Source organism: Schistocerca gregaria, chromosome 1 (assembly GCF_023897955.1).
Source record: "Schistocerca gregaria isolate iqSchGreg1 chromosome 1, iqSchGreg1.2, whole genome shotgun sequence".
NCBI classification, from domain to species: domain Eukaryota; kingdom Metazoa; phylum Arthropoda; class Insecta; order Orthoptera; family Acrididae; genus Schistocerca; species Schistocerca gregaria.
The window spans coordinates 668,745,368-668,772,996 of NC_064920.1; the positions used below are offsets into that span (position 1 = coordinate 668,745,368).

The window sequence follows — 27,629 nt, forward strand, 5'->3', positions numbered from 1 at the left end:
AACTTAAAGGCAGTTGCTGTATTACTCCGCATCTCAACAATATGGTGGTTGATTATATTTACTCTGTTCAGTGTTGGAGAGACCAAAAAAAGCATATAAGACAGAAGGGAGTGTTACTTATAAGGAATAAGAACAAACAAAAAGAATTAGATTTTAATAATAACCATATGGCAGTGAAGTATGAGAGAGTTAGTTGTACCTAACAAAGGTTAAGTTAAAGAGAGTGATGGTATAGAGAGAAAACTTTCATCTCTGGAGTGTAAGAAAACTGGTGCTGTGCAGGTAAATACAAGTGGACCACTGAACTATGGCAGACATTCAGGTTTCATGCTGTAGAGGATGTGTGGCAAATGGGTACTGGGCATTTGCTTTGTCAACAGTTCATTTGTGTCCATTCATGTATTCTCCCAGTGGTAGTGATCATCCTTATATAGGGAGTCTCGTATTTCAGCTGACAAGCAATGTTGTTAGTTTAACATGTTGCCTTGTCATTAATGATAATGCTGGAGTGTGGTAACACGCTGCCTGACAAAAATGTGTAGCACCCACAAGGGGGGAGGAAACAAAATGAAGCCTCATTAGTTGTGAGGGTACGTGATGTTCTTTCCGTCATTACAAATTTGGATCAAATTTATAAAGAACTTGGCAGCATGAGCTCACTTACCAGTGTGGTATTGCACCCCTCTAGCCTGAATGCATGCACTGATGCAGTTAGAAAGGGTTTAATAAACGGTTTTATTACCTCCTGAGGAATTTGGTCCACAACTGTTGTAATAGACTCTTGTTATCCAGAATACTAACACTGGGTCAGAGTTGAGGTCCGAGCTGGTCCAGCACATGGTCTATCAAAGACAGACATAGAGATCTTGCTGGCCACAGGAGTAAATCAACATAATGCAGGCAATTCATGGGCACATGTGCATTGAGTGGACAAGCACTGTCCTGTTGAAAAATGTCACAATGATTCTGTCACATGAGGATGCAGGTCATACCATTTTGCCCTCAAATTTCTCTCAGACACTCCCAGCCGAGACCAGAAATCATATGCTATTGCTCCCAACACTATGACACCATGAGTAACACTGCTATGCCTGGACAAAATGGGACCTGTCCTCAGGTTGCCACCATACTCACCAACGGTGGTTATCTGGGGTCATGTAGAACTGCGATTCATCACTGAAAACCGTGCAGTACCATTTATCAGAAGTCTTTGCTTCCCAGGCATGATGCCATTCCAAACGCAGTGTGTTGTGTTCCGGTGTTAATGACAGCCTATGCACAAGATGATAATACCCTGGCCTGGATGTTGTTTGTCTCCAACCAATGGTTTGGCATGACACAGAATGTTGTAGGGAGTCCATCACATGTTTCTCTGATGGCAGTCTTGGCTTTGAAGGGGTTCCAGTGTGCTTGGTGTACAATTCGGCGATCCTCACTTGTGGTGGTCAAACACAGTTGACCAGAAATTTGACAAAGAATATGCCTACCCTCATGTTCCCATGCAGTCCAGCACTGGGTCACTGTCACAACTAAAAGCCTCTCAAATGTGAATATTGCACGATTTGACCAGCCAACCAAATTGTTGCTCATGATAAGGCTACTTTCAAACTCTGTTAGGTGCTGATAACAATGTCTCAAGTTAATATGTCACACCTTTGTGTTCTTCACAGTGGTCACTTATTGTGTGACACTGTTCACATCCCCTTTATCCCTAACAGACCCAGTATCAACACTGAACACGAACAAAAGCACTACTCTCTGGAGGCGTTTCCATCAACAGTGGATTGTAACTGAAATCATTTACATAGCCACTGACAGTGCGTACATGTATGAAGTTAGACTGACATGTTGACTCTGTGGGAGAGATTTTTCAGTGAGAAAGATTACAGTTTTAGAAACCTTGGGATAGCGTTAGTGGTCTGGGAATATCATAAATTTCAACAAGGATGGTGCGAATATTAGGAGAGGAATGGGAGGGGAAAATGGTTGGTGTCAGGAGGATATCAGAGAGTGAGTAGTGGTCTCTATCGAGGTATTTGCAGGCCTCAGTGCTACTAGAGAATGGGGCACATCACTCCAACCCTTTTAGAAGATTGAGCTGGGCAAGGAGGGGGGGGGGGGGGTTGCTACCAGGAAATTTCTAGATGATGCTCTTGGGAAAGGTCATTGGTGTAGGTGTTGAGTATGGGACCAGATATGCATACCAGAGATATATAGGTCATAAGAGTATAAGTGCTTGAGGTGAAAGGACAGCATCTGTCAGAGTTGGAGATATTTTTGGGTGATTTTATGTGACTTGAAGTTCATATGCAGGTTAACATCCAAGAATATTACCTCAGATTTAAGAAAAAGAACCAGATTGTTGGGAAGAGGAGTTCAGCTTTCGAGGAGTTCAGCTTTCTTAAGGATTAAATTCAGGGTGTATACGACCCGGGAAAAACCCGTTGTTTTAGTTTTCAGTTAACTTCTTGTAATTTTGACTGGTAAGAATCAATACTCTAACAAAAATATTGCTGTATCCCGCTACTGCAGAATAATACTGCAACAATAAAACGTGAACGAGGGAAAAAAATGAAAATAAAACATAAATTACAAAGGAAATGTGCCATATACAACAACAAAACACAGTGCTCATACAAGCGTTTGCCAACAGCAAAATGTGTCAAAGGCCTTAGGAAGACCATGCAATGCTTCATAACCACAAATTGCCTCTGATGAGTGTGACGTCACAACTGTTTACATTGGATTTATGTTAGCAGTTACAAGTGGGCTCATGCACATGCGCAATTGTGTGGCATATTAGTAGTACCTTCTTCCATTTCTGGCTACAGAAATGTGACTGCTGCTATGTAAGCAGTCGCAGCAAGCAGCTAGATGCAACAGGGAAAAATTTTATTGCCGCGCCCAAGCCGACAGATTCATGCATTCTATGAGAGAGAGAGAGAGAGAGAGAGAGAGAGAGAGAGAGAGAGAGAGAGAGAGAGAGAGAGAGAGAGAGAGAGAGAGGAGAGGAGGAGGAGGAGGAGGAGGAGGGGAGGGGGCAAATCCATATTCGTGAGGAATAAAAAACGTAGTTTCACGAAGTGCCTAGCATCCAGCGCACATTGGTCTATCGATTACTCATATGATTTTGATGCACATCTCTGTTGGTTTTTGAATACTCTCTGTAAGTTGATTTCCGAATGGATCATAAGCTGCGCGGCTCCTCCCGTCGGAGGTTCGAATCCTCCCTCAGGCATGGTTGTATGTGTTGTCCGTAGCATAAGTTAATAAGTTGATTTTTGAATGCGTGCATAGTGTACATGATGTCTCTGTCAGGGGAATTCTCATCGCATCTGGAAATAAACTTTCCTGCAGGCAAAAGGGGACTGGGCTATACAAGCTGAGCGGAGTAAAGCCGAGCGAGCGAACGCCAATCGCTGTCTGATTATGTGGTTGATTGGATTTGCGGATGATCATCGTTGTTATAATTACTAGGGAAATCCATAATTCAGACTACCAGAGTGGAAATAAACGACTAACAGGAATAACAGATAAGAAAGGTTACGTATTATCTTCTCGGTGTATCCAGGAAAATGAAAATTTGTCAACAACGTCTAACCGGAGAATAATCGGGGATAACTAAACCGGTGATTGTGGCAGGGTTAGTGAAGTTAACCGGCGAATAAGTTTTTACAAAGGCAGGAATAGTTCTAGAATTAGTCGTGACAATATTGTTTGTTAGAACGAGGAAGAAGAGGAAACAAATTAGAGAAGTATATGAGGATTCCAAATTTATATTAAAATTCGTACTACTACTTTTCGATCTCATGCTCAAGAAACTGGAACGTATGAATGAAATGTGAAACTATTTTCTAACATAAAGCTTTTTGCTTTTAGTAGGCCTAATAGGCATTTTATGTTGGTCTTCGTGAATTATATTCTGACGAGTTAAAAAAATGACCATTTGTGCCAAAACAGTATCGTTTATTTGGTGTGTGTTCAATTTTGGCAGTGTTAGAAAGACCTATTTTGTTTTGTTTAGCAGACAGTGACAAAATAGACGTAATCAGATCGAGAAACCACACCAGTCTTGGGTACTATTTGTATTAACAGCTTACGCAGTATTAGGCAACGATATTTCGATTTTTCATGTAGCAAAACGTTTGACGAACTTTGATGAGGTAATAGATTCTGTCGCAGAAAGGAAAGCACGCTACGTAAAGCTGTAGCAAGATTAGAGAGAAAACAATGCTAGCAGCTAAGGACTGAAGAAATGTGTACTATATTGCTTGTCTCATGTCTTTACTGGTTTTATGTTTCCTATATTTAATTTTATGTCATCCAAAATAGAAGGTTAGTAGCTAACAGGCAATAAAGAGTGCAAATTTTCTGAAGAGTTCTTGTTCTCCTGATTACAAATAATCCCATCCAGTACTAATTGCAAATTTTATTTAAAAAAAAAAGGGGGGCAGGATGTCAAACCTGGCAACTGGGAGCAGGAGATGCACCACAGGACATTTTAATTTCCACTGTCCACTGTCCTGCCATCCAGTACAAAATATACACGTTTCAATCCCACAGAGCGAAATACAGTGACGTTTGATAGAAGAATGCTGTGTGAAGAGGGGTGGCACTGCACTCTTACACACTTAAGACCAAATAACATGTCTTACATTTCCTCGAACATATATGTTTTATGTATCAGACTCTTCAGAAAGATGTGCGCTACAAAATGAACATATTCTTGAAAATTTGATTTTTAAAATTTTTGACGTATCTTAAACTCTTGAGGGAGGGGTGGGAAGGATTTCCACTTTTCTGACAGCTATGCATTAATCACCTTGTAGAACAATGAAGTTATTTTTGTCGGTTTGCTAAAGAAATTTGGCTTTTTTAACCTTTTACTCTGAGGCAGTCATCGTGTTTGAAACAAAGTGTTTAGTTCCACACTATTGGTTAATTTCAACTGCTCTCTGCATTTCAAGTGCACGTTTTCATTTTCAAGCACGTATGGCATTAAGCCATAATAAAGAATCAAAAGTGAGTTAACACAGTACTGGTACTTCAAGAAAATTTACATCCCGAAACCCACCCTGAAAAGCTTAAGTCGAGGCCTACTTCATTGGGAATATGAATGTGCTCTTTAAGTATGCACTTTGAATATGCCATTTTAGTATGGTTCACGAAACTCTGATTCTCTTGGATTATCCTCTGATGGTTTACTGTCAAAGTAAATTTCCTTTTACGCAAGTTGAACTATGTGCGAGAATGTACGATGAATTTCTTAAATCACAGAGCGTTTGATGACGAGCCATTTAGGAGTATTTCGAGCCCAGATCAGACATTCATGTCGTCATTATGAGCAAATTGATGTAGCGCTAAAGAAGTCACTGGAATCGGCTAAAAATTCTACTGGCATATTTGTGTGATATGTCTTAAAGTATAACACGCGCAAAAAATATCAACATTATATGTGAAAGTTTTGCTTTTCTTGTAGCAACACTATGTATATTAATTTAAAACATTAACTTTTCCTGTGTCTATCAGCGCTACATAAGTGATGTTGCTATTAGCTGACTAATCACGTGTCCTGTGGTCTGAATATCCACTGTCATCGGCTGGCAGGATCACGTGACATGAGCTATGATGCTTACAAAAGCGGATCGCAATCTCGATTACAACGGCTCGGAAAGTAACATGCGGTGTTTGTTGGAATTCGAATTTATACTTTCGTAATACAAAAATATGCAGCGTACATGTTGCTGCACATCAAAAATCTTTCCAAAAGGAGTTTTCTTCCCTGAGTTTCGTTTTCCAAAGTGCCGGGAAATTCTACGTCCGTGTATAAAAACATAACCATTCAAAGGATTGATAAGTTTTACACTTCCGAGGGAAAATATATGGTCACTTAATAACACGGAAAAAGTGTCTTTTCATCCGGGAGAAAGTGTATTTTTAACCAGGAAATCCGGAATTTTTTTTTTTGCTTGGCCGGGTATATGCCCTGAAATAGTATTACTGCAATTTTCATTTCTTCTTTTTCTCCTCCATACTATTTATTCTGTTCATTGCCTTTTTTGAATAATCTGAAACAACGCTTTTTATGTAGTGCATTGACAAGAAGAGAATAGAAGATTTCGAAATGTGATGCTACAGAAGAATGCTGAAGATTACATGGGTAGAACATGAAAATAATGAGGAGGTATTGAATAGGATCGGGGAGAAGAGAAGTTTGTGGCACAACTTGACTAGAAGAAGGGATCGGTTGGTAGGACATGTTCTGAGACATCAAGGGATCACCAGTTTAGTACTGGAGAGCAGTGTGGAGGGTAAAAATCATAGAGGGAGACCAAGAGATGAATACACTAAACAGATTCAGAAGGATGTAGGTTGTAGTAGGTACTGGGAGATGAAGCTTGCACAGGATAGAGTAGCATGGAGAGCTGCAACAAACCAGTCTCAGGACTGCAGACCACAACAACAACCAAATGTGCAGATATCTTTTCAAAATTTTTTATTCTGGTTACCTTGGTATTCCACTTCTGTTTATGTGTGTGCTCAGTAAGATATTTAGGCAAACTGTGATATGATTAACTATAACACAAACTACAGCAACAGTTTACATGTAGACCTTGTCCTTTTCTGAATTGGTTGTAACATTTTATGTTGTGATGTAAAAATATTAGTCAGGAACATAATGAAGTCAGCAGCGTAGCTTATAATAAAATTTATTGAGAAAAAGGTAATATACCACATTAAATTGACAAGTTTGGCATGTTAGAAAATATGGATTATGCAGATGTAGACAAAAGGGGAAATTTGACAAAGGTATTTTTTGTGCATGCCAAAAGGTGTTGCAGATGCAAAGATAGTTAATAATTAAAATAATGGTAATCTTGAGTTAATGTCAGATGAGATGTTAGGAAGACAAAATGCAAAAGAAACTATAGACAATCTTTTCTCTATTATGTACAGGATAGTCACTAAAATTGTCATCATCCACATGCAAAAAAAGAAAAAGAAAAACAGGATTTTAATCGAGGACAAGTTGGCTACAGGATTGGGTGTAGATCATTTGCAGTCCATGAACAAAATTACACAGCAGAGCAATAATTATGAATTACCACTTTGTCCAGGAATCATTCGTTTTGAGGAAGCTTTAGACCGATTTTCAGCTAAATCTGTGCCAACTGCTCCTTTGAAACAAAGCTATAAAAAGGCTATCCTATAATAAAATTGAAGCATTCATCCGTTTTCCATAATGTCAGTTATTTGTACTTTTTGTTTGTTACTCATATTTTAAAACATTCACATGTAAGGATCTTCTCATACATTTTGCAAATAATAACATCTATTTAAACTATTGACTTATACATCTTATAGAATGTTACTATTAGCTTATTTCTCAGGTTTCTTTATTAAACTAACTCTCGCAAGGACCATTATATAATAATAATGTAATAGTTAAATAAAAAGAATTCATTTATTGATTTACTTTGCAATACCAATTACATACGATAGTTAAATTTTCATCCATTTATTGTTTGATAAGAAGAGTACGCAAATACTCACCTGTGTCATTTTATTTTCAGTGTATTCGCAGATGGTTTAAAGAGAACCGCATCTGTCCACTTTGCCAAGTTCACGCAAATGTGCAGGAAGAATTTCCACCTCTTAGTTAACAGCAGACCATAAGCATTTAATAATGACTGATTTAATTTGGTGCTTTTTCATATTTTTTTTTCTTTTGTTAGTTCCTAAGAGAAGTAAATATTTAGTCAGAATGCATTTGTGTGTCTTTTTTTTTTTTTAGCGAAGTATCAAAGTTCCACTATATTTATACTTGCCAAAAATATTAGGTTAACTGAAACTATTTTTTTCACAAACTTTTGTTACAAGCTATTAGTCAAATAAAGATATTTTTATTAAAACATAGTTTTTAAATATACCTAAATGTGTGAATGTTATGTTGGATGCAAAAAGAAAAAAAAAAGTGAAATGAGGGGAAAGTTTGAAACACGAACTGAAAAATGGAAAAAAGAGAAAAGAGAGCATACTCAACGTGCAAGAAGTCAGAAATGTGTAGTGAGTATTTATGGAAGATAAAAGTTAAGCAGCAAGTTCAGCATCACATATAAGAGGTTGTGTAGACAGATTGGGAAAGGAGGAGTGTTGGGGCGAAACTAAAGTGGGAAAATGCAGCCTGTAAATACAAAATGTGTGTTTCAAGCAAAAGGCAAGGGAAATTGTACACAATGTTGAATTTAACATAGCTAATTAGAAATCTCTTGGAGGCTCTGTGATGAACTTATGATATGAGAAACAGTCAAAACAAATAAAACTATGAAAGAAACTAAACAGAAACTTACGTTAGTTAAAAATCACAAGAGGGCCTAGAACACAGTAACTAAGAATGAAGAGAAAATTGTATAAATATTCCAAGCTGCATGCTGGCACAAAGTAGTCAGCCTGGAAAATGTAATTGTACAGTTGTGTGTATGTATGTGTACTTTCTAGGTCCAAAAAAGAATTAATCCAAAAGCTATAAAGTTCTCACTTTCAGTTAGAGTTTTTAGTTTTGTTTATGCACCTTTTGACGACACAATGGCTCTACTCCCCCCCATGAACCATGGACCTTGCCGTTGGTGGGGAGGCTTGCGTGCCTCAGCGATACAGATACCACAACGGAGGGATATCTGTTGAGAGGCCAGACAAACGTGTGGTTCCTGAAGAGGGGCAGCAGCCTTTTCAGTAGTTGCAAGGGCAACAGTCTGGATGATTGACTGATCTGGCCTTGTAACAATAACCAAAACGGCTGAAAGCAAGGGGAAACTATGGCTGTAATTTTTCCCGAGGGCATGCAGCTTTACTGTATGATTAAATGGTGATGGCGTCCTCTTGGGTAAAATATTCCAGAGGTAAAATAGTTCTCCATTCGGATCTCCGGGCGGGGACTACTCAAGAGGATGTCGTTATCAGGAGAAAGAAAACTTGCATTCTACGGATCGGAGCATGGAATGTCAGATCCCTTAATCGGGCAGGTAGGTTAGAAAATTTAAAAAGGAAAATGGATAGGTTAAAGTTAGACATAGTGGGAATTACTGAAGTTCGGTGGCAGGAGGAACAAGACTTCTGGTCAGGTGACTACAGGGTTATAAACACAAAATCAAATAGGGGTAATGCAGTAGTAGGTTTAATAATGAATAGGAAAATAGGAATGCGGGTAAGCTACTACAAACAGCATAGTGAACGCATTATTGTGGCCAACATAGATACGAAGCCCACACCTACTACAGTAGTACAAGTTTATGCCAACTAGCTCTGCAGATGATGAAGAAATTGAAGAAATGTATGGTAAAATAAAAGAAATTAATCAGATAGTGAAGGGAGACGAAAATTTAATAGTCATGGGTGACGAATTCGAGTGTAGGAGAAGGGAGTGAAGGAAACGTAGTAGGTGACTATGGACTGGAGCTAAGAAATGAAAGAGGAAGTCGCCTGGTAGAATTTTGCACAGAGCACAACTTAATCATAGCTAAAACTTGGTTTAAGAATCATGAAAGAAGGTTGTAAACATGGAAGAACCCTGGAGATACTAAAAGGTATCAGATAGATTATATAATGGTAAGACAGAGTTTTAGGAACCAGGTTTTAAATTGTAAGACATTTCCAGGGGCAGATGTAGACTCTGACCACAATCTATTGGTTATGACCTGTAGATTAAAACTGAAGAAACTGCAAAAAGGTGGGAATTTAAGGAGATGGGACCTGGGTAAACTGACTAAACCAGAGGTTGTGCAGAGTATCAGGGAGAGCATAAGGGAACAATTGACAGGAATGGGGGAAAGAAATACAGTAGAAGAAGAATGGGTAGCTTTGAGGGATGAAGTAGTGAAGGCAGCAGAGGATAAAGTAGATAAAAAGACGAGGGCTATGAGAAATCCTTGGGTGACAGAAGAAATATTGGATGTAATTGACGAAAGAAAAAAATAAAAAAATGTAGTAAATGAAGCTGGCAAAAAGGAATACAAACGTCTCAAAAATGAGATCGAAAGGAAGTACAAAATGGCTAAGCAGGGATGGCTAGAGGACAAATGTAAGGATGTAGAGGCTTATCTCACTAGGGGTAAGATAGATACTGCCTACAGGAAAATTAAAGAGACCTTTGGAGAAAAGAGAACCATTTGTATGAACATCAAGAGCTCAGATGGAAACCCAGTTGTAAGCAAAGAAGGGAAAGCAGAAAGGTGGAAGGAGTATATAGAGTGTCTATACACGGGCGATGTACTTGAGGACAATATTATGGGAATGGAAGAGGATGTAGATGAAGATGAAATGGGAGATACGATACTGCGTGAAGTATTTGACAGAGCACTGAAAGACCTGAGTCAAAACAAGGCCCCCAGAGTTGACAACATTCCATTGGAAATACTGACGGTCTTGGGAGAGCCAGTCCTGACAGAACTCTACCATCTGGTGAGCAAGATGTATGAAACAGGCAAAATACCCTCAGACTTCAAGAAGAATATAATAATTCCAATCCCAAAGAAAGCAGGTGTTGACAGATGTGAAAATTACCGAACCATCAGTTTAATAAGCCACAGCTGCAAAATACTAACACGAATTCTTTACAAACAAGTGGAAAAACTAGTAGAAGCCGACCTCGGGGAAGATCAGTTTGGATTCCGTAGAAATACTGGAACACGTGAGGCAATACTGACTTTACGCCTTATCTTAGAAGAAAGATTAAGGAAAGGCAAACCTACGTTTCTAGCATTTGTGGACTTAGAGAAACCTTTTGACAATGTAGATTGGAATACTCTCTTTCAAATTCTAAAGGTGGCAGGGGTAAAATACAGGGAGCGAAAGGCTATTTACAATTTGTACAGACACCAGATGGCAGTTATAAGAGTCGAGGGGCATGAAAGGCAGGCAATGGTTGGGAAGGGAGTGAGACAGGGTTGTAGCCTATCTCCGATATTATTCAATCTGTATATTGAGCAAGCAGTAAAGGAAACAAAACAAAATTTCAGAGTAGGCATTAAAGTCCATGGAGAAGTAAAAACTGGGAGGTTCGCCGATGACATTGTAATTCTGTCAGAGACAGCAAAGGACTTGGAAGAGCAGTTGAATGGAATGGACAGTGTCTTGAAAGGAGGATATAAGATGAACATCAACAAAAGCAAAACGAGGATAATGGAATGTAGTCAAATTAAGTCGGGTGATGCTGAGGGAATTAGATTAGGAAATGAGACACTTAAAGTAGTAAAGGAGTTTTGCTATTTGGGGAGCAAAATAACTGATGATGGTCGAAGTAGAGAGGATATAAAATGTAGACTGTGCAATGGCAAGGAAAGCGTTTCTGAAGAAGAGAAATATGTTAACAACGAGTATTGATTTAAGTGCGAGGAAGTCATTTCTGAAAGTATTTGTATGGAGTGTAGCCATGTATGGAAGTGAAACATGGACAATAAATAGTTTGGACAAGAAGAGAAGAAGCTTTCGAAATGTGGTGCTACAGAAGAACGCTGAAGATTAGATGGGTAGATCACATAACTAATGAGGAAGTATTGAATAGGACTGGGGAGAAGAGAAGTTTGTGGCACAACTTGACCAGAAGAAGGGATTGGTTGAGAGGACGTGTTGTGAGGCATCAAGGGATCACCAATTTAGTATTGGAGGGCAGCGTGTAGGGTAAAAATCGTAGAGGGAGACCAAGAGATGAATACACTAAGCATATTCAGAAGGATGTAGATTGCAGTAGGTACTGTGAGATGAAGAAGCTTGCACAGGATAGAGTAGCATGGAGAGCTGCATCAAACCAGTCTCAGGACTGAAGACCATAACAACAAAACAACATGGCTCTACTGTTCGGTAAGTTTTACCTTTATTTTTTAAATCATTTAATGACTTTTTGTTACAAATGACCATATAAAGAATAGGATTCAAGTTTGTTTAGTTCACAAATATTTGGTAAAATATTTTTTCTTCTATGTTGGCGATGTAGCTTCATTGAGTAAGTCAAGCCAACTAGCGTAAAATACAAAATGAGAATACTTGCAACAAAGGTTTCTTTTTACTATGAATTGAATTTAGCATTTAGGGCACATAAACTATGTGCTAGGTCATACTGGATAACTACAGTGAATAAGATATTACATTTTACAGTTTAACTAAATCTTTTAAATTTATCCAAACGTTGGAAAGTTTCACTGACTTCTAAATGAAACAAATGAAATGAGCCTTGAGGAAAATGGAATGAGATTAAACATACATACAGACAGAATATTGAACTCAATGAATTAACTATTTCCTTACAAGAAATCATTTCAAGGCAAAACGCACTAGTAGGGATGGTTTGTTATGCTTTTGTCTGACTTGTTGTGCACTGTCAGTTAAATATTTGTTCTGTGTATATTAATTTGTTGAATGGTTTAGGTAACCAATAAATTATGATCAGAGCTACTGGAAATGTGTTGCAGTTTAGAGCCCTAGTTTTAAATATTTATCTTGTCATTATCTTGGCCGTTTAAGGCACAAATGATATAAGCTGCTGCTTGAGTCACCAAACTGAGAGGATCAGCAGAGGCGCCATCACTGTAAGATTGTATACAGGATCAATCACAATTAGCAGGGGCCACTTTGAGTGCCAAATGGACACGGCACCAGCGATGCCAAACTGCAAAATTTGTACATATTGTGTGTCAGAACTAATGATAACCAACATAGGTGAAAGTATAATGGGAAAAGATAGTGGGGTGGGGGAGGGGAGGATGATAAGTCACTTGTTTGGAAAAATGTTCCTGAACTGGCCGGTTCTGACCATTTCACCATTACATAATATACTCTTCCCCCTACACGGTCTTCTTTCATCATTCCTAAACCACATATTTGCAGTGCTTAGATAGTACCCTGTGCAAAATTCTATCAGATCACTTCCCTTTCATTTCATTACTTTTCAGTGTTTTCCTAATATTTATTCTTTTTGATTTCTTATTATTGAAATACAGTCCCCGATTATAAATCTGTTTTTGTTTCCCTTAACATATCCTTTTGTCTCATTTTTTTTTATTTTTTCATTATCTGCAGGGCTAGTAGGAAAGTATACTTCTACGGCTGTTGTGTGTCATGGCTTTGTGCGTATCTGGACTGTAGCAATCAGTTTAGTATGCTCTTGATTGTGGCTAATCAATATTACTGTTTTCTTGTTGATTATTACACCTCACATCTATTATCCCTATTTCATTTGGTGCTGATAACTCTGTACTTACTTCAACACTAATCTTCTGCTTCCTGCCAATAGCAAGTTCAGTGACTCATTGGGTGAAGCAGAGGGAATGTGACTGTATACTAAGCAACGTGGTACTGAGTGACAGCTCTTGTACCAGAGTCCAATATGTCTTTTTTCCAGTGAGTGGTGATCTGTCTCCATACAGAGATTTTTATTACTTTCAACATTCTTTTCCTGGCTGCTAACTATCCATTAGGTACTAGAATGAATTTTTCACTCTGCAGCAGTGTGTGCGCTGATTCAAAACTTCGTGGAAGTTTAAAATTGTGTGTCAGACTGAGATTTGAACTCAGAACCTTTGCCGCTCTTGGACAAGTTCTAAGCTACCCAAGGATGACACATGACCTGCTGTGCTTACAGCTTTGCTTCCACCAGTATTTCACCTCCTACCTTCCAAACTTCACAGAAGTTCACCTGTGTTTATTTAGGAAATGACTATTTATATGGTAAATGTAAATGTCTTGTTACTAGGGCTTCCCGTCGGGTAGACCATTCGCCAGATACAAGTCTTTTGATTTTTCGCCACTTCGGTGACTTGCACGTCGATGGGGATGAAATGATGATGATTAGGACAACACAACGCCCAGTCACTGAGCGGAGAAAATCTCCAACCCAGCCAGCAATTGAACCCGGGCCCTTAGGATTGACAATTGTCGCGCTGACCACTCAGCTACCAGGGACAGACATTTATATGATGACAAAATATATTAAAAGGTCTCCTTAGACCATTGCAAAATGCGCCATGGAAAACAGAAAATGCTATTTTTTATTTTTGAATTTAGCTCACAGAATTTTAGAAATATTCTGATAATGAATGCTATTTTATGTGTTCGTCAGCCTTTTTACCTTTTATGCAATTACTAGTGGAGAAAGATATGTATCGCTTGAGAGGTAGACCTTATAAAATAGAAGTACTTATAAATTAGATACTGCTACCTGCCACCAGTAACAAAATAAAATTAGTTGTTCTGGTTATCAAGAAGTTGCCTATTATAAAGCTTTCATTAAGTGTAAGAAGAAAACATTTTTGTAAGATATTGTCGCAGAAGAAGCCAAGTAGCACAGTCGCCGTAGTCTGGTGGTTATGATACTAGATTGTTGCATGGAGGGTCGAGAGTACAAAACTTATCTGAACTGAAAAATTTTACTATATTCAATTTGAGTACATTCTAGAAGCATCCACAAACAGAAAGAAGCATTGTACTGGAATGTTCTGTAGCTGTATTTATACTGTTTGTGTTCTGGCTGGAGGCAGTTTGCTCCGCACTCTTGTATGTGCAAATGCTGAAGAAACCTTCATTAAGTGAAGTTAGTGTTTGTCATTGATCGAATGACACCTTCTTCTGCATGACATTCTGGCAGAGGCAGCGGTATTGGAACTTGTGATAACGAACATAATCGACGACACAGTGGCTCCCATCAGGCTGCGACAGAGCCGCCATTTACTTGGCAAGAAACCCGGGTTCGAGCCATATTCAACAGATCACAATCTATCAGAGACAGAAGAAGAAGAGGTCGTCACGATGACAGCAACTGTGTGCCACCACATTAGACATCCTTCCAGATTCTCTGGTGCCGATGGCCAAGATCCAAACAAGTGGCTGAAGGTATATGAGCGTTTACCCAAATTTAACAAATGGGATGACACTGTGTGTTTGGCTAACATATTTTTCTGCTTGGAGGGCACAGTCAAGCAATGGTATGAGAACAATGAGGAGAAGTTCACAAGCTGGGAAGTATCCCAGGTGGAACTGTGCAAGTATTTCGGCGACACACAACGACCGAAATGCAAGGCTGAAGATAAATTAAAGTACAGGGCACAGCGTCCAGGAGAAATGACAGCATCCTACGCTCAAGACGTCTTGGATCTGTGTAAAATAGTGGATCTTCAAGTGAAGGAAGAAGAAAAGGTTGCACATCTCATGAAGGGTGTTGCTGAGGACATGTATCAAGCCCTACTCCTGAAGGAGTTTTCGACAACAGATTTCATAAAATGGTGCCCATATATCGAGACAGTTCATCAGAAAAGAATTATACGCACGAAGTTTGAATGTCTTCCAAACTTCGTATCGATGTCTGTGATGGAGGAAGAAACTGATTCCACAAGTGTTCTTCGTCAGATAGTGAGAGAGGAACTGGTGTCTGGGGGAAGAATCCAGATGGCATGTGTGGTGAAACAGGTGCCGAGGTCACGACTGTCATGTTGTACATCATGCTCTGCAACAGAATATTGAGTTGCCAGTATATACACTCTGCCTATGCCCATTCATCCTAATTGATAATTTCGGTGCCGATGTAGAAGGCCAAACAGTGTTTACATATCAGCTGCTATATGACTTGTGTCATTTCACAGGTAACTCTCCCTTTGATCGTATATGTCTCGCCAGTTACAGGACTGCTATAGGTGGTGGTAGGAGGATACAGGGGACAGTCACAAGGGTAGGGGCCTTAGGGTAGGGAGATGCATGCAGAAGGAGCATAGTGTCTGACAAGAATATTGTGGAGATAGGGGGGGGGGGGGGGGGTGACAGAAAAGAGGGTGGGCAAAATTACAGACAGAATGGATCTCATTTTAGGGAATGATTTTCGGAAGTCATGGCCCTGTTGAAGTAGCTGATTAACACACTCTAAACCAGGATTATACTGAGTCATCAGTGGTGTGCTCCAAAGTTATTTTTTTAGGGATCAGCAGTACCAGGATAGGATGTGATGGCCTGGGAAATTTGCTTTGTAACTAGGCTGTGGGGTAATTACACACAGTGAAGGCTGAGGTGAGAATGGTGGTATATTGCTGTAAAAAGTCTGCATCTCAACAAATGTGTTTGCCTCGGATACCAAGGCTGTGTGGGAGGGAACGTTTGACATGGAAAGTATGGTAACTGTCAAAATGTAAGTATTGTCGTTTGTTGGTAGGTCTAATGTGGACGGAACTTTGTAGCCGATCTTCTGTGAGGATGAGATTGACGTCAAGAAAAGTGGCTTGGGATCTGGAATAGAACCATGTGAAATTTATTTGGGAGAAGGTATTTGGAGATTCCACGAATTTTAGCAGGTCAGCCTCCCTATGTGTTCATATGGTAAAGATGCCATCAACGTATCTAAACCAAACAAGGGACTGACGACTTATAGATCCCAGGAAAGTACCCTCCAAGTGACCCATGAGAAGGTTGGCATAGAAAGGAGCCATACTGGTTCCGATGGCCATACCCCAGTCTGTTTGTATGTCTTCCCTCAAAGGTGAAGTTGCTTAAGTTGAGTAGGGAGGATGTCATAGGTTTATAATCAGGTGGGCACTGACTGAGGAAATGTTCAGCAGCAGACAGACCATGTAGGCAGGGTATAGAGGGAGGTGTCATCAATATGACAGGTAAGATATGCGATGGGAGTGGCATAGGCTTGGATTTCAGACAATCTAGGAAATGGTTGGTATCTTAGAGGTAGGACAAAAGTACTATGGGTTGCAGGTGTTGATCAACTACGGCAGGTATAAGTTCGGTGGGTGCTTTGAAGCTAGCACCTATAGGATAGCCAGGATGATTGGGTTTGTGGATCTTAGGAAGAAGGTAAAAGGTGGGGTGCATGGTTTGGGTGGTGTGAGATGTTCTTTGGATTGAGGTGTTAGTCCTTGTGAGGGGCCTGGGGGTTTAATCCCATAGTTGCTGGCTTCAAAGCACACATCGAACATTTATCTGCCTTAGTTGATCAAAATCTGCAACCCAAAGTACAAAGATTCTCCTACACCAAAGATACCAACCATTTCCTGGCTCATCTGAAATCCGTGTGTGTCCCTTTCCCACCACACACCTTACTTGACACCATTGATGCCATCCCCCACATACATGGTCTGTCTGCTGCTGCTGCTGCTGAACACATCCTCAGTCAGCGCCCACCTGATTCCAAACCTATGACATCCTTCCTGCTCAACTTAAGCAACTTTATACTTATCAAACACTACTTCACCTTTGAGGGGCAGACACAAACAGACCAGTGGTACAGCCATGGGATCTTTCAAGGGTTCATTTGGAGGGCACTTCCCTGGGATCTATAAGTCTTCAGCCCCTGGTCTGACCTGCTAAAATTCTGGGTATCTCTTAATACCTTCTCCCAAATAAATTTCACATGGCCGTATTCCAAATCCCACGCCACTTTCCTTGATGTTGATCTCATCCTCACTGAAGGCCAACTACATAATTCTGTCCACATTAAACCTACCAACAAACAACAGTACTTACATTTTGACAGTTGCCATCCTTTCCATGTCGTATGTTCCCTCCCATACAGCTTTGGCATCCGGGGCAAAAGTAATTTGTTCAAGTGTATAGGCTTTGCAGCAATATGACACTATTCTCACCTCAGCTTTCACTGCATGTAACTAGCCCATCAGCCTAGTTAAAAAAGCAGGTTTCCCGGGCCATCACTTCCAATCCTGGTAATGCTGATCCCACCAAAAAATAACTTCGTAGCACACAACTGGTAACTCAGTATTATTCTGGTGTAGAATGTGTTAATCGTCTACTTCGACAGGGCCAGGACTTCCGAAAATCATGCCCTAAAATGAGATCTATTCAGTCTGAAATTTTGCCCACCACTCCTAGAATAGTTTTCAGTCACCCTCCCAATCTCCACAATATTCTTGTCAGACCATATACTCCTTTTGCACCCATCTCTCTACCCTTAGGCTCCTACCCTGGTTACCGTCGCAACCGTTGTAGTCCCTAACAATCTATCTTTTCTTCTCATCCCATGTGGTAAGTCTCCCCTGACCCATAGTTCTGGGTGACTTTCCCAAAATCTGCCCCTTTTCATAGACCTCTCCAGTCCTTCTCCTTTACTCCTCTTCCTTCCTCTTCAACCCTTCTGCTTGAAGAAGGATCTGCTGGCTCCGAAAGCTTTCCAATTACAACTGTCATATGGATATGTTCTGCCACCACCTGGTGAGTAGATTTTTTATCTATCCAATTAAATTATTTTGTCAAAAACTGCATGTAGGGGTGGAAATTGTCCCCAAGGATAGATACCTACTTGTGTTGATCCACTGTGATTTCCAGAATGATGAGGTCATGCCGGGAATGCCATGAAAACATTTCCCAGACGATAATGCTTCCACATCTGGCTGGTACCCTTGCACTGGTTGTTGCAGGGTGTTTGTTTTCAGACATTTCATAATGCACATGCCAATGGCCATCTGTTTGATGGAGCATAAAATGTGATTCATCAGAAAAGTTCACCTGTTACCACTCAGTGGATGTCCACCATTGGAACAGACAATGCAAATTCCAGCCTTCATTGCTGATGAACAGCAATCAGCATGGTTGCAGGAACCAGGCAACTGCTGCAGAGGCACATCTGCTGCAATATTTGCTAAATGTTTGAGGAGACACTGTTGGTAGCTCCTTGGTTTATCTGGGCAGACAGTTGCTCAAAAGTTGCTCATCTATTTGCTTGTTCACATCTCCGCATCCATCATTCAGCCTTGTCATCTGTGGCCCATCATGCACCACAGTTGCCTCAGCACTATTTGCCATGCAAGTTATAGTTTAACTGCAATGGCATGCAAACAGTTTCCAAACTCAGCTGTTTCAGAAATGCTTCCACCCTTGACCAAAAGACAGTGATCATGTCCTTTTGGCCAGTTCGATGATGACTGCACTGTTCTCCGCATCTCTTGACACATTTTATATACCCTCCACTGCCAGTGCTGCCACCTGCTGTCTGTGGGGGTGTATTACATGTTGATGTCAAACATAGGTGGTGGTCATATTAATGTGAGTGGACCATGTAATATTTTCATTTTATGAACATAGTATTAGCATTCTCATTTAAGTGTGCTGGAGGTCTTGCCTTGTCATCCAGTACAGTAATACGTCAGTGATTATGTCTCAGACATCATTAACGTAATGTGATTCTGCCTGTGCACACAATATTTTCTTAACATGAGCTATATCCAACCTTAATATGTACTACGGCATTTTGACTGTAATTGTCATTTAATGTTGCTTTGTCCACATAATGCTGGTCTCTTAATGCAGTTAATGTTTGTTTCAAGACATATTTACAAAATATAAATACAAAAATCCAGCTTTTATGATAATACAGCAGATTGTGGCTGCCTTAATCTTCTGTAATACTTTAGGTGGAGTTATATATCTAGTACTTAAGAATTTTAAATTATTGCACAATTTGTATAGTATGATTTTTTTTATTTTTAAACTTCCCTTAATTGAATCATACACATGCACCCACCTTTTACATTTTCAAAAATTTCCTATTTAATTATACTAATCCACTTACCACAATGCAGATAAGTTTCTTTCTACATGACATCAGGGTAAGTCTCAAAATATGAAACGATTTACCTATTCGTCCATCACATATCTCCTATGTCACCATACTTTTTTTCTCTCTTCTTTCACAGCAGTAGTGGCACTAAATATGTTATCCTTCCCTTTCCTCAACACATATTTAAGTCCTTCTTCCTTGGTATACCTACCATACTACATTTATTAGAGTACAGTGTCATCTTTAAAAAAATCATACTTTTCTCCCCTTGATATATTTAACAAATTGAGACATACTAACTCCTCCTTCACACAAAACCTACCTGGTTTCATGGGTTCACCTTATGCCTATCTTCTAAATACCCAGTGTACTTGGAAATCCCTCACCAAGTACAATACAAAACTCGGACAGTTAAAGTAAAAGAAGATACAGGTAACTGCTCAAATGCAAAATTTGCAAATAAATATAATGGAAAACAGTGACTTACAAGGAAAAGGGCAAAACTAAAAGTGACTCAACAAAACAGAGTGAAAAAATCAATTTCTTGTCATAGTCAACCCCATATTTTAAAAAATTTATAGTTTTGAATTGTGAAATCAATGTTCGCCCTTCATCCAACCTCAGTAAATCAACAGCCATTTTAAAAATATCATGAACACGAAACAGTCTGACCCCAAAGATAGAAATCATCCTAAGACAAATTTAAAAGGAGTTATACGTCATGCCAGGGCAAACTCTACACAAAGAAGTAACTAGAAACCATCATAAATGGAACACAATAAGTAATTTGCTCAGCCAAAAGTGAGTATACAGGCTCTAGACAGATAAGAAATGAAATTTTACAAAGATCAGTCAGTAATACTTAAATAAACAGAATAAACAATGGCACTAGGGCACAGTGGGACAAACATGGTCCAATATTGCTACAAAGTTTTTCGCAGCTGAGTCACTGCATAAAAATTTCTCGGTTCACTTGCCACATCAAATTGAGAAAAAATTCCAGCTGTGCAAGAAACAGGTAACAGAAAGATGAATCAATAAAACATAAAAATCAAAGACAGAAGGCCTCTAACAAAAAATCCAAAAGATACAACAAACTATACTGACAGAAAAGAACTGCAACACCAGAAAATATTTATGTAGAGTAATAAAATTTTGGGAATACATTTCTCTACAGAACATACACACTTCAAAAAGAGTTGTTTTGCATCACCCTGGTTCCCAATACTCCTGAAGATAGATGTTCACTGTGGATATTGTATCGCAGACACAGTCCCTTTGATTGTTCAGAGATGTCAGTAAACCCACCAACCATGCATAAGCAGCGCCTATTAGACGGACAGAGTCAGACAGCCGATCGGTTCCAGTCATTCCACCAGGAAGGAGGTACACGGATCATGTTGTCTGTAGTTCAACCATGCCTAGACGGTCAATACTGCAGTTCGATCATTTCCGCGTTATTATTTTGTACCAGGAAGGGTTCTCAACAAGGGAAGTGTCCAGGCATCTCGGAGTGAACCAAAGTGATGTTGTTCGGACATGGAGGAGATACAGAGAGACAGGAATTGTTGATGACATGCCTCACTCAGGCCACCCATGGACTACTACAGCAGTGGATGACTGCTACCCACAGATCATGGGTCAGAGGAACCCTGACAGCAATGCCACCATGTTGAATAATGCTTTTTGTGCAGCCACAGGACGTCGTGTCACAATCTGCATGATGCGCAACTTCACTCCGGACATCCATGTTGAGGTCCATCTTTGCAACCACAACACCATGCATTGCGGTACAGATGCTCCCAAAACATGCTGAATGAACCACTCAGAGTTGGAATTGACATTCTCTTCACCGATGAGTGTCACATATGCCTTCAACCAGACAATCATCAGAGACTTGTTTGGAGGCAACCCAGCCCTACTGATTGCCTTAGAGACACTGTCCAGTGAGTGCAGCAAGGTAGAGGTTCCCTGCTGTTTTGGGGTGGCATTATGTGGGGCTGATGTATGCCGCTGGTGGTAATGGAAGGCGCTGTAATGGCTGCATGATATGTGAATGTCCTCCTCTGACCGATAGTGCAACCATATTGGCAGCATATTGGCGATGTATTTGTTATCATGAACAACAACTCACACCAACCATTGTGCACATCTGGTGAATGACTTCCTTCAAGATAACATCACTCGACTAGAGGGGCCAGCATGTTCTCTACACATGAACCCTATCGAACATGCCTGGGATAGAGTGGGACAATCTGGACCAACAGTGCCTTGATAAGCTTGTGAATAGTATGCCATAACAAATACAGGCATGCATCAATGCAAGAGGACATGCTGCTGGGTATTAGAGGTACCAGTGTGTACCGCAATCTGGACCACAACCTCTGAAGGTCTTGCTGTATGGTGGTACAACATGCAATGTATGGTTTTCATGAGCAATAAAAAGGGCAGAAATGACATTTGTGTTGATCTCTATTCCAATTTTCTGTGTTGTTGTTATGGGCTTCAGTCCTGAGACTTGTTTGACAAGCTCTCCATGCTGCTCTATCCTGTGCAAGCTTCTACATCTCCCAGTAATTACTGCAACCTACATCCTTCTGGATCTGTTTAGTGTATTCATCTCTTGGTCTCCCTCTACGATTTTTACCCTCCACGCTGCCCTCCAATGCTAAATTTGTGATCCCTTGATGCCTCCGAACATGCCCTACCAGCCGGTCCCTTCTTCTTGTCAAACTGTACCACAAACTCCTCTTCTCCTCAATTCTGTTCAATACCTCCTCATTAGTTATGTGATCTACCCATCTAATCTTCAGCATTCATCGGTAGCACCACATTTCGAAAGCTTCTATTCTCTTCTTGTCCAAACTAATACTTGCATAAACAACTTCCTGACACTTAAATCTATACTCGATGTTAACAGCTTTCTCTTCTTCAGCAACACTTTCCTTGCCATTGCCAGTCTACATTTTATACCTTCTCTACTTCGACCATCACAGTTATTTTGCTCCCCAAATAGCAAAACTCCTTTACTACTTTAAATGTCTCATTTCCTAATCTAATTCCCTCAGCATCACCTGACTTAATTCGACTACATTCTATTATCCTCATTTTGCTTTTGTTGATGTTCATCTTATATCCTCCTTTCAAGACACTGTCCATTCTGTTCAACTGCTCTTCCAAGTCCTTTGCTGTCTCCGACAAAAGTACAATGTCATCGGCGAACCTCAAAGTTTTTATTTCTTCTCCATGGATTTTAATACCTACTCCGAATTTTTCTTTTGTTTCCTTTACTGCTTGTCTCACGCCCTTCCCAGCCACTGCTTCCCTTTCATTCCCCTTGACTCTTATAACTGCCACCTGTTTTCTGTACAAATTGTAAATAGGCTTTTGCTCCCCGTATTTTACCCCTGCCACCTTTAGAATTTGAAAGACAGTATTCCAGTCAACATTGTCAAAAGCTTTCTTTAAGTCTACAAATGCTAGAAATGTATGTTTGCCTTTCCTTAATCTTTCTTCGAAGGTACGTCGTAGAGTCAGTATTGCCTCACATGTTCCAATATCTCTATGGAATCCAAACTCATCTTCCCCGAGGTTGGCTTCTAGCAGTTTTTCCATTCGTCTGTAAATAATTCGCGTTAGTATTTTGCAGCTGTGACTTATTAAACTTATAGTTTGGTAATTTTCACATCTGTCAACACGTGCTTTCTTTGGGATTGGAATTATTATATCCTTCTTGAAGTCTGAAGGAATATCGCATGTCTCATACATCTTGCTCATCAGATGGTAGAGTTTTGTCAGGACTGGCTGTCCTAAGGCTGTCAGTAGTTCTAAAGGAATGTTGTCTACTCCCAGGGCCTTGTGTCAACTCAGGTCTTTCAGTGCTCTCTCAAACTCTTTACGCAGTATCATAACTCCGATTTCATCATCATCTACATCCTCTTCCATTTCCATAATATTGTCCTCAAGTACATCGCCCTTGTATAGATCCTCTATATATTCCGTCCACCTTTCTGCTTTCCCTTCTTTGCTTAGAACTGGGTTTCCATCTGACCTCTTGATATTCATACAAGTGGTTCTCTTTTCTCCAAAGGTCTCTTTAATTTTCCTGTAGGCAGTATCTATCTTACCCCTAGTGAGATAAGCCTCTACATCCTTACATTTGTCCTCTAGCCATCCCTGCTTAGCCATTTTGTACTTCCTTTCGATCTCATTTTTGAGACGTTTGTATTCCTTTTTGCCAGCTTCATTTACTGCATTTTTATATTTTCTCCTTTCATCAATTAAATTCAATATTTCTTCTGTTACCAAAGGATTTCTACTAGCCCCTGTCATTTTACCTACTTTATCCTCTGCTGCCTTCACTACTTCATCCCTCAGAGGTACCCATTCTTCTTCTACCGTATTTCTTTCCCCGATTTGTGACAATTGTTTACCTAAGCTCTCCCTGAAACTCTAACCTCTGGTTCTGTCAGTTCATCCAGATCCTACTTCCTTAACTTCCCACCCTTTTGCAGTTTCTTAAGTTTTAATCTACAGTTCATAACCAATAAATTGTGGTCAGAGTCCACATCTGCCCTTGGAAATGTCTTACAATTTAAAACCTGGTTCCCAAATCTTTGTCTTACCATTATATAATCTATCAGATATCTTCTAGTATCTCCAGGATTCTTTCATGTATACAACCTTCTTTTATGATTCTTGAACCCAGTATTAGCTATGATTAAGTTATGCTCTGTGCAAAATTCTTCCTCTTTCATTTCCTTGTCCCAATCCATATTCACCTACTATGTTTCCTTCTCTCCCTTTTCCTACCCTTGAATTCCAGTCACCCATGACTATTAAATTTTCGTCTCCCTTCGCTATCAGAATAATTTCTTTTATCTCATCATACATTTCATCAATTTCTTCATCATCTGCCGAGCTAGTTGGGATATAAACTTGTACTACTGTAGTAGGCGTGGGCTTCGTGTCTATCCTGGCCACAATAATGCATTCACTATGCTGTTTGTAGTAGCTTACCCGCACTCCTATTGTTTTATTCATTATTAAACCTACTCCTGTATAATTGCGTGGATATTCACACTCGCTCTTAGAAACAATAGCTGATCACATGATTACAACTCAGTCTCTCGTATTCGACTGAAGTGTGCCGTGACATGCGGCCGGCACCGTTCATAGCTAGGTGGCGCTCCCGCGCTCAGCCGATTTGCGGAGCGCCTCTATCGCCGTTTGTGCGTACTGTCGTTTCAGCACTGTTAAATGTCGTGGCACTATCACAACACTTTTCTCCCCTTGAAAAAAAAAAAAAAAAACACTCACTTCCTTGGAGACATGGACAGCGCGGAGACATCCATGGCCTCTTGTGAGGCCCCGAGGAGATCCCGCGCAGAGAAACGAGAGTATGGTCGAAAATGTCCAGGACGGAAGCTCGTGCGTGGAACGTGCCTCCTGGATGAGATGATGGGTGAAAACTCCGGAGCAGCATCCATAGGTGTCATGGACCTGGGAGTGTGCTCCAGCGAGATGGGTCCCGGAGAAGGCGGCGTCGCGACTGGGGCCGGTTCCGGCATACTCGGAAGCGGCAGCGACGGCGGCTGCGCAACACGGACTGTAGATCGGCAGCAGCGACAGGACTGGTGTCTCGGGCTGGTGGAGGCGAAGGATGGGGCGGTGGCACCGGCGTGGCCACCACTCGTGGGCGCATCTGGTCGTAATGGCGAACAACCGTGCCGTCGCCCGTATGGATTTCACAAAGCCAGCGGCCGCGAAGAGCCTTGACCATCCCTGGAATCCATTAAGGGCAAGATCCATACCCTCGTGCCCACACGTCAGCGCCCACCGAGTATTTTCCCGCACTAGGGGACACAGTACAAGGCCTGACAGGGTGAATCAGGTGCAGTAGAGTGCGCGGTTGGCAGCCATGCAAGAGTTCAGCAGGGCTGCGATCACCCAGAGGCGTGAAGCGATAAGAACTCAGAAATTGCAGCAGGGATTCATCTGTGGAAAAATCACTAAGGAATTTTTTCATTTGGCATTTGAAAGTGCGGACAAGGCGCTCGACCTCCCCATTCGATTTCAGATGGAAGGGATGTGTGGTAACATGATGAATCCCTTGTCCAGTACAAAAATCACGGAAGGCCTGCGAAGAGAACTGAGGGCCATTGTCCGTGACGATCGTGGATGGAAGACCTTCTAACGCAAAGATTTTGACCAAAGCCAGCGTCGTCACCGCAGTGGTGGGTGACGGACATCTAACAACAAACGGAAACTTCGAGAAGGCGTCAATCAACGGTAGCCAATAAGTACCGAGGAAGGGGCCAGCAAAGTCGGTGTGCACCCGTTCCCATGGCTGAGCTGGATCAGGCCACGGAGAGGGCATTGTACGAGGTGCCGCCAGTTGTTGAGCACACTGCCCACACGCAGCAACCATATGGGCGATGTCCGAATCAATACCGGGCCAATAAACGTGCCTGCGGGCCAGGGACTTAGTCCGAGAAATACCCCAATGGCATTCGTGCAACAGTTTGAGAACATCTTTGCGAAGAGAGGCTGGCACGATGACCCGTGGAGCCATCCGTGGCCAGAAGAACAACACCATCACGAGCAGACAGATGAAGGCGCAAGGCATGGTAGTTGCGAAGGGGATCTGATGCCCGGCCATTGGTCCTGTTCGGCCAACCTCGTTGAACAAAACCAATCACCAGACACAGGACCGAGTCCCGCGCAGTAGCCAACACGACCTGCGAACCTGTAAGTGGAAAGCCCTTGACCGCACGACGTTCTTCCTCATCAATGTGGAAACAGAGGAGTTCATCACGATCGAAAACAGGGTCGGGGCCCATCGGCAGTCGCGACAATGCATCAGCGTTGGCGTGCTGGGCCGTGGGGCGATAGTGAATCTCATAATGAAAACGAGACAAGTATAAGGCCCAACATTGCAGGCGGTGAGCTGCCTTATCCAGAAGTGACGCCAATGGGCTGAACAGAGAGACCAGTGGTTTGTGGTCGGTGATGAGGTGAAACTTAGAACCATACAAAAAAACGCTGAACTTTTTTAGAGCATAAATGATAGCGAGCGCCTCCTTTTCGATTTGAGAGTAACGCCGTTGCGCCTCGTTGAGGGTCTTGGAAGCATAGGCGATGGGTCGTTCCGACCCATCCTCATACCGACGGGCGAGAACAGCCCCTAGGCCATACTGTGATGCATCAGTCGCCAGAACCAAGTGCTGACCCGGACGGAATGTGGCAAGACAAGGCGCCGACTGCAAATGAGCCTTCAGGCGGACAAAAGCCTGCTCACACCCGTCGGACCAACAGAAGGGGACGTTTTTGCATAACAGCTGATGCAGAGGATAAGCTACCGCCGCTGCGGATGGAATGAATTTGTGATAATAAGCAATCTTGCCTAGAAACGCATGAAGTTCTTTGACCGTAGACGGCCAGGGTAGAGCGTTAATGGCCGCAACGTGCTGACGGAGAGGGCGTATACCCTCACGGGACAAGTGGAAACCAAGATACTAAATGGAGGGTTGGAAGAACTGTGACTTGTCCAGATTGCACTTCAACCCAGCCGAATGCAAAACCCGAAACAGTGAATGTAAATTACGAAGGTGCTCCTCAGTGGAGGCTCCCGTGACAACAATGTCATCCAGATAGTTTATGCAGCCGGGAACGGAAGCCTTGAGCTGTTCCAAAAACCGCTGAAAAATGGCCGGTGCGCTAGCGACGCCAAATGGTAATCGCTGGTACTGATACAACCCACAAGGAGTGTTGATAACGAGAAATTCCTTGGAAGTAGCGTCCAACAGCAACTGATGGTACGCCTCCGATAAGTCAAGTTTGGAAAAGAACTGGCCCCCAGCGAGCTTGGTAAACAACTCCTCAGGACGGGGAAACGGATAAGTGTCAATGAGGCTCTGAGCATTGACGGTGGCTTTAAAGTCACCACACAATCGCAGACTCCCGTTTGGTTTAGAAACCACCACGATCGGCGATGCCCATTCGCTGGAGGTAACTGGAAGGAGAATCCCTGAAGCTGTTAACCTGTCTAGCTCAGCCTTGACAGGTGCACGCAACG

At 41.3% G+C, this 27,629-nt stretch overlaps 1 protein-coding gene across 9 annotated transcripts in view; it reads left to right on the top strand.

The window, feature by feature from the left end:
* The window catches only part of LOC126362397 (uncharacterized), a 335,074-nt gene extending 327,281 nt beyond the window's left edge, over positions 1-7,793 (top strand). For all 9 annotated transcript variants that reach the window (XM_050007876.1, XM_050007883.1, XM_050007882.1 and 6 more), the window contains one exon: positions 7,575-7,793. In XM_050007876.1, the coding sequence (XP_049863833.1) occupies positions 7,575-7,664 (90 nt within the window). In that variant the 3' untranslated portion in view covers positions 7,665-7,793. The remainder of the gene's footprint in view (positions 1-7,574) is intronic.
* Positions 7,794-27,629: the final 19,836 nt, after the last annotated feature.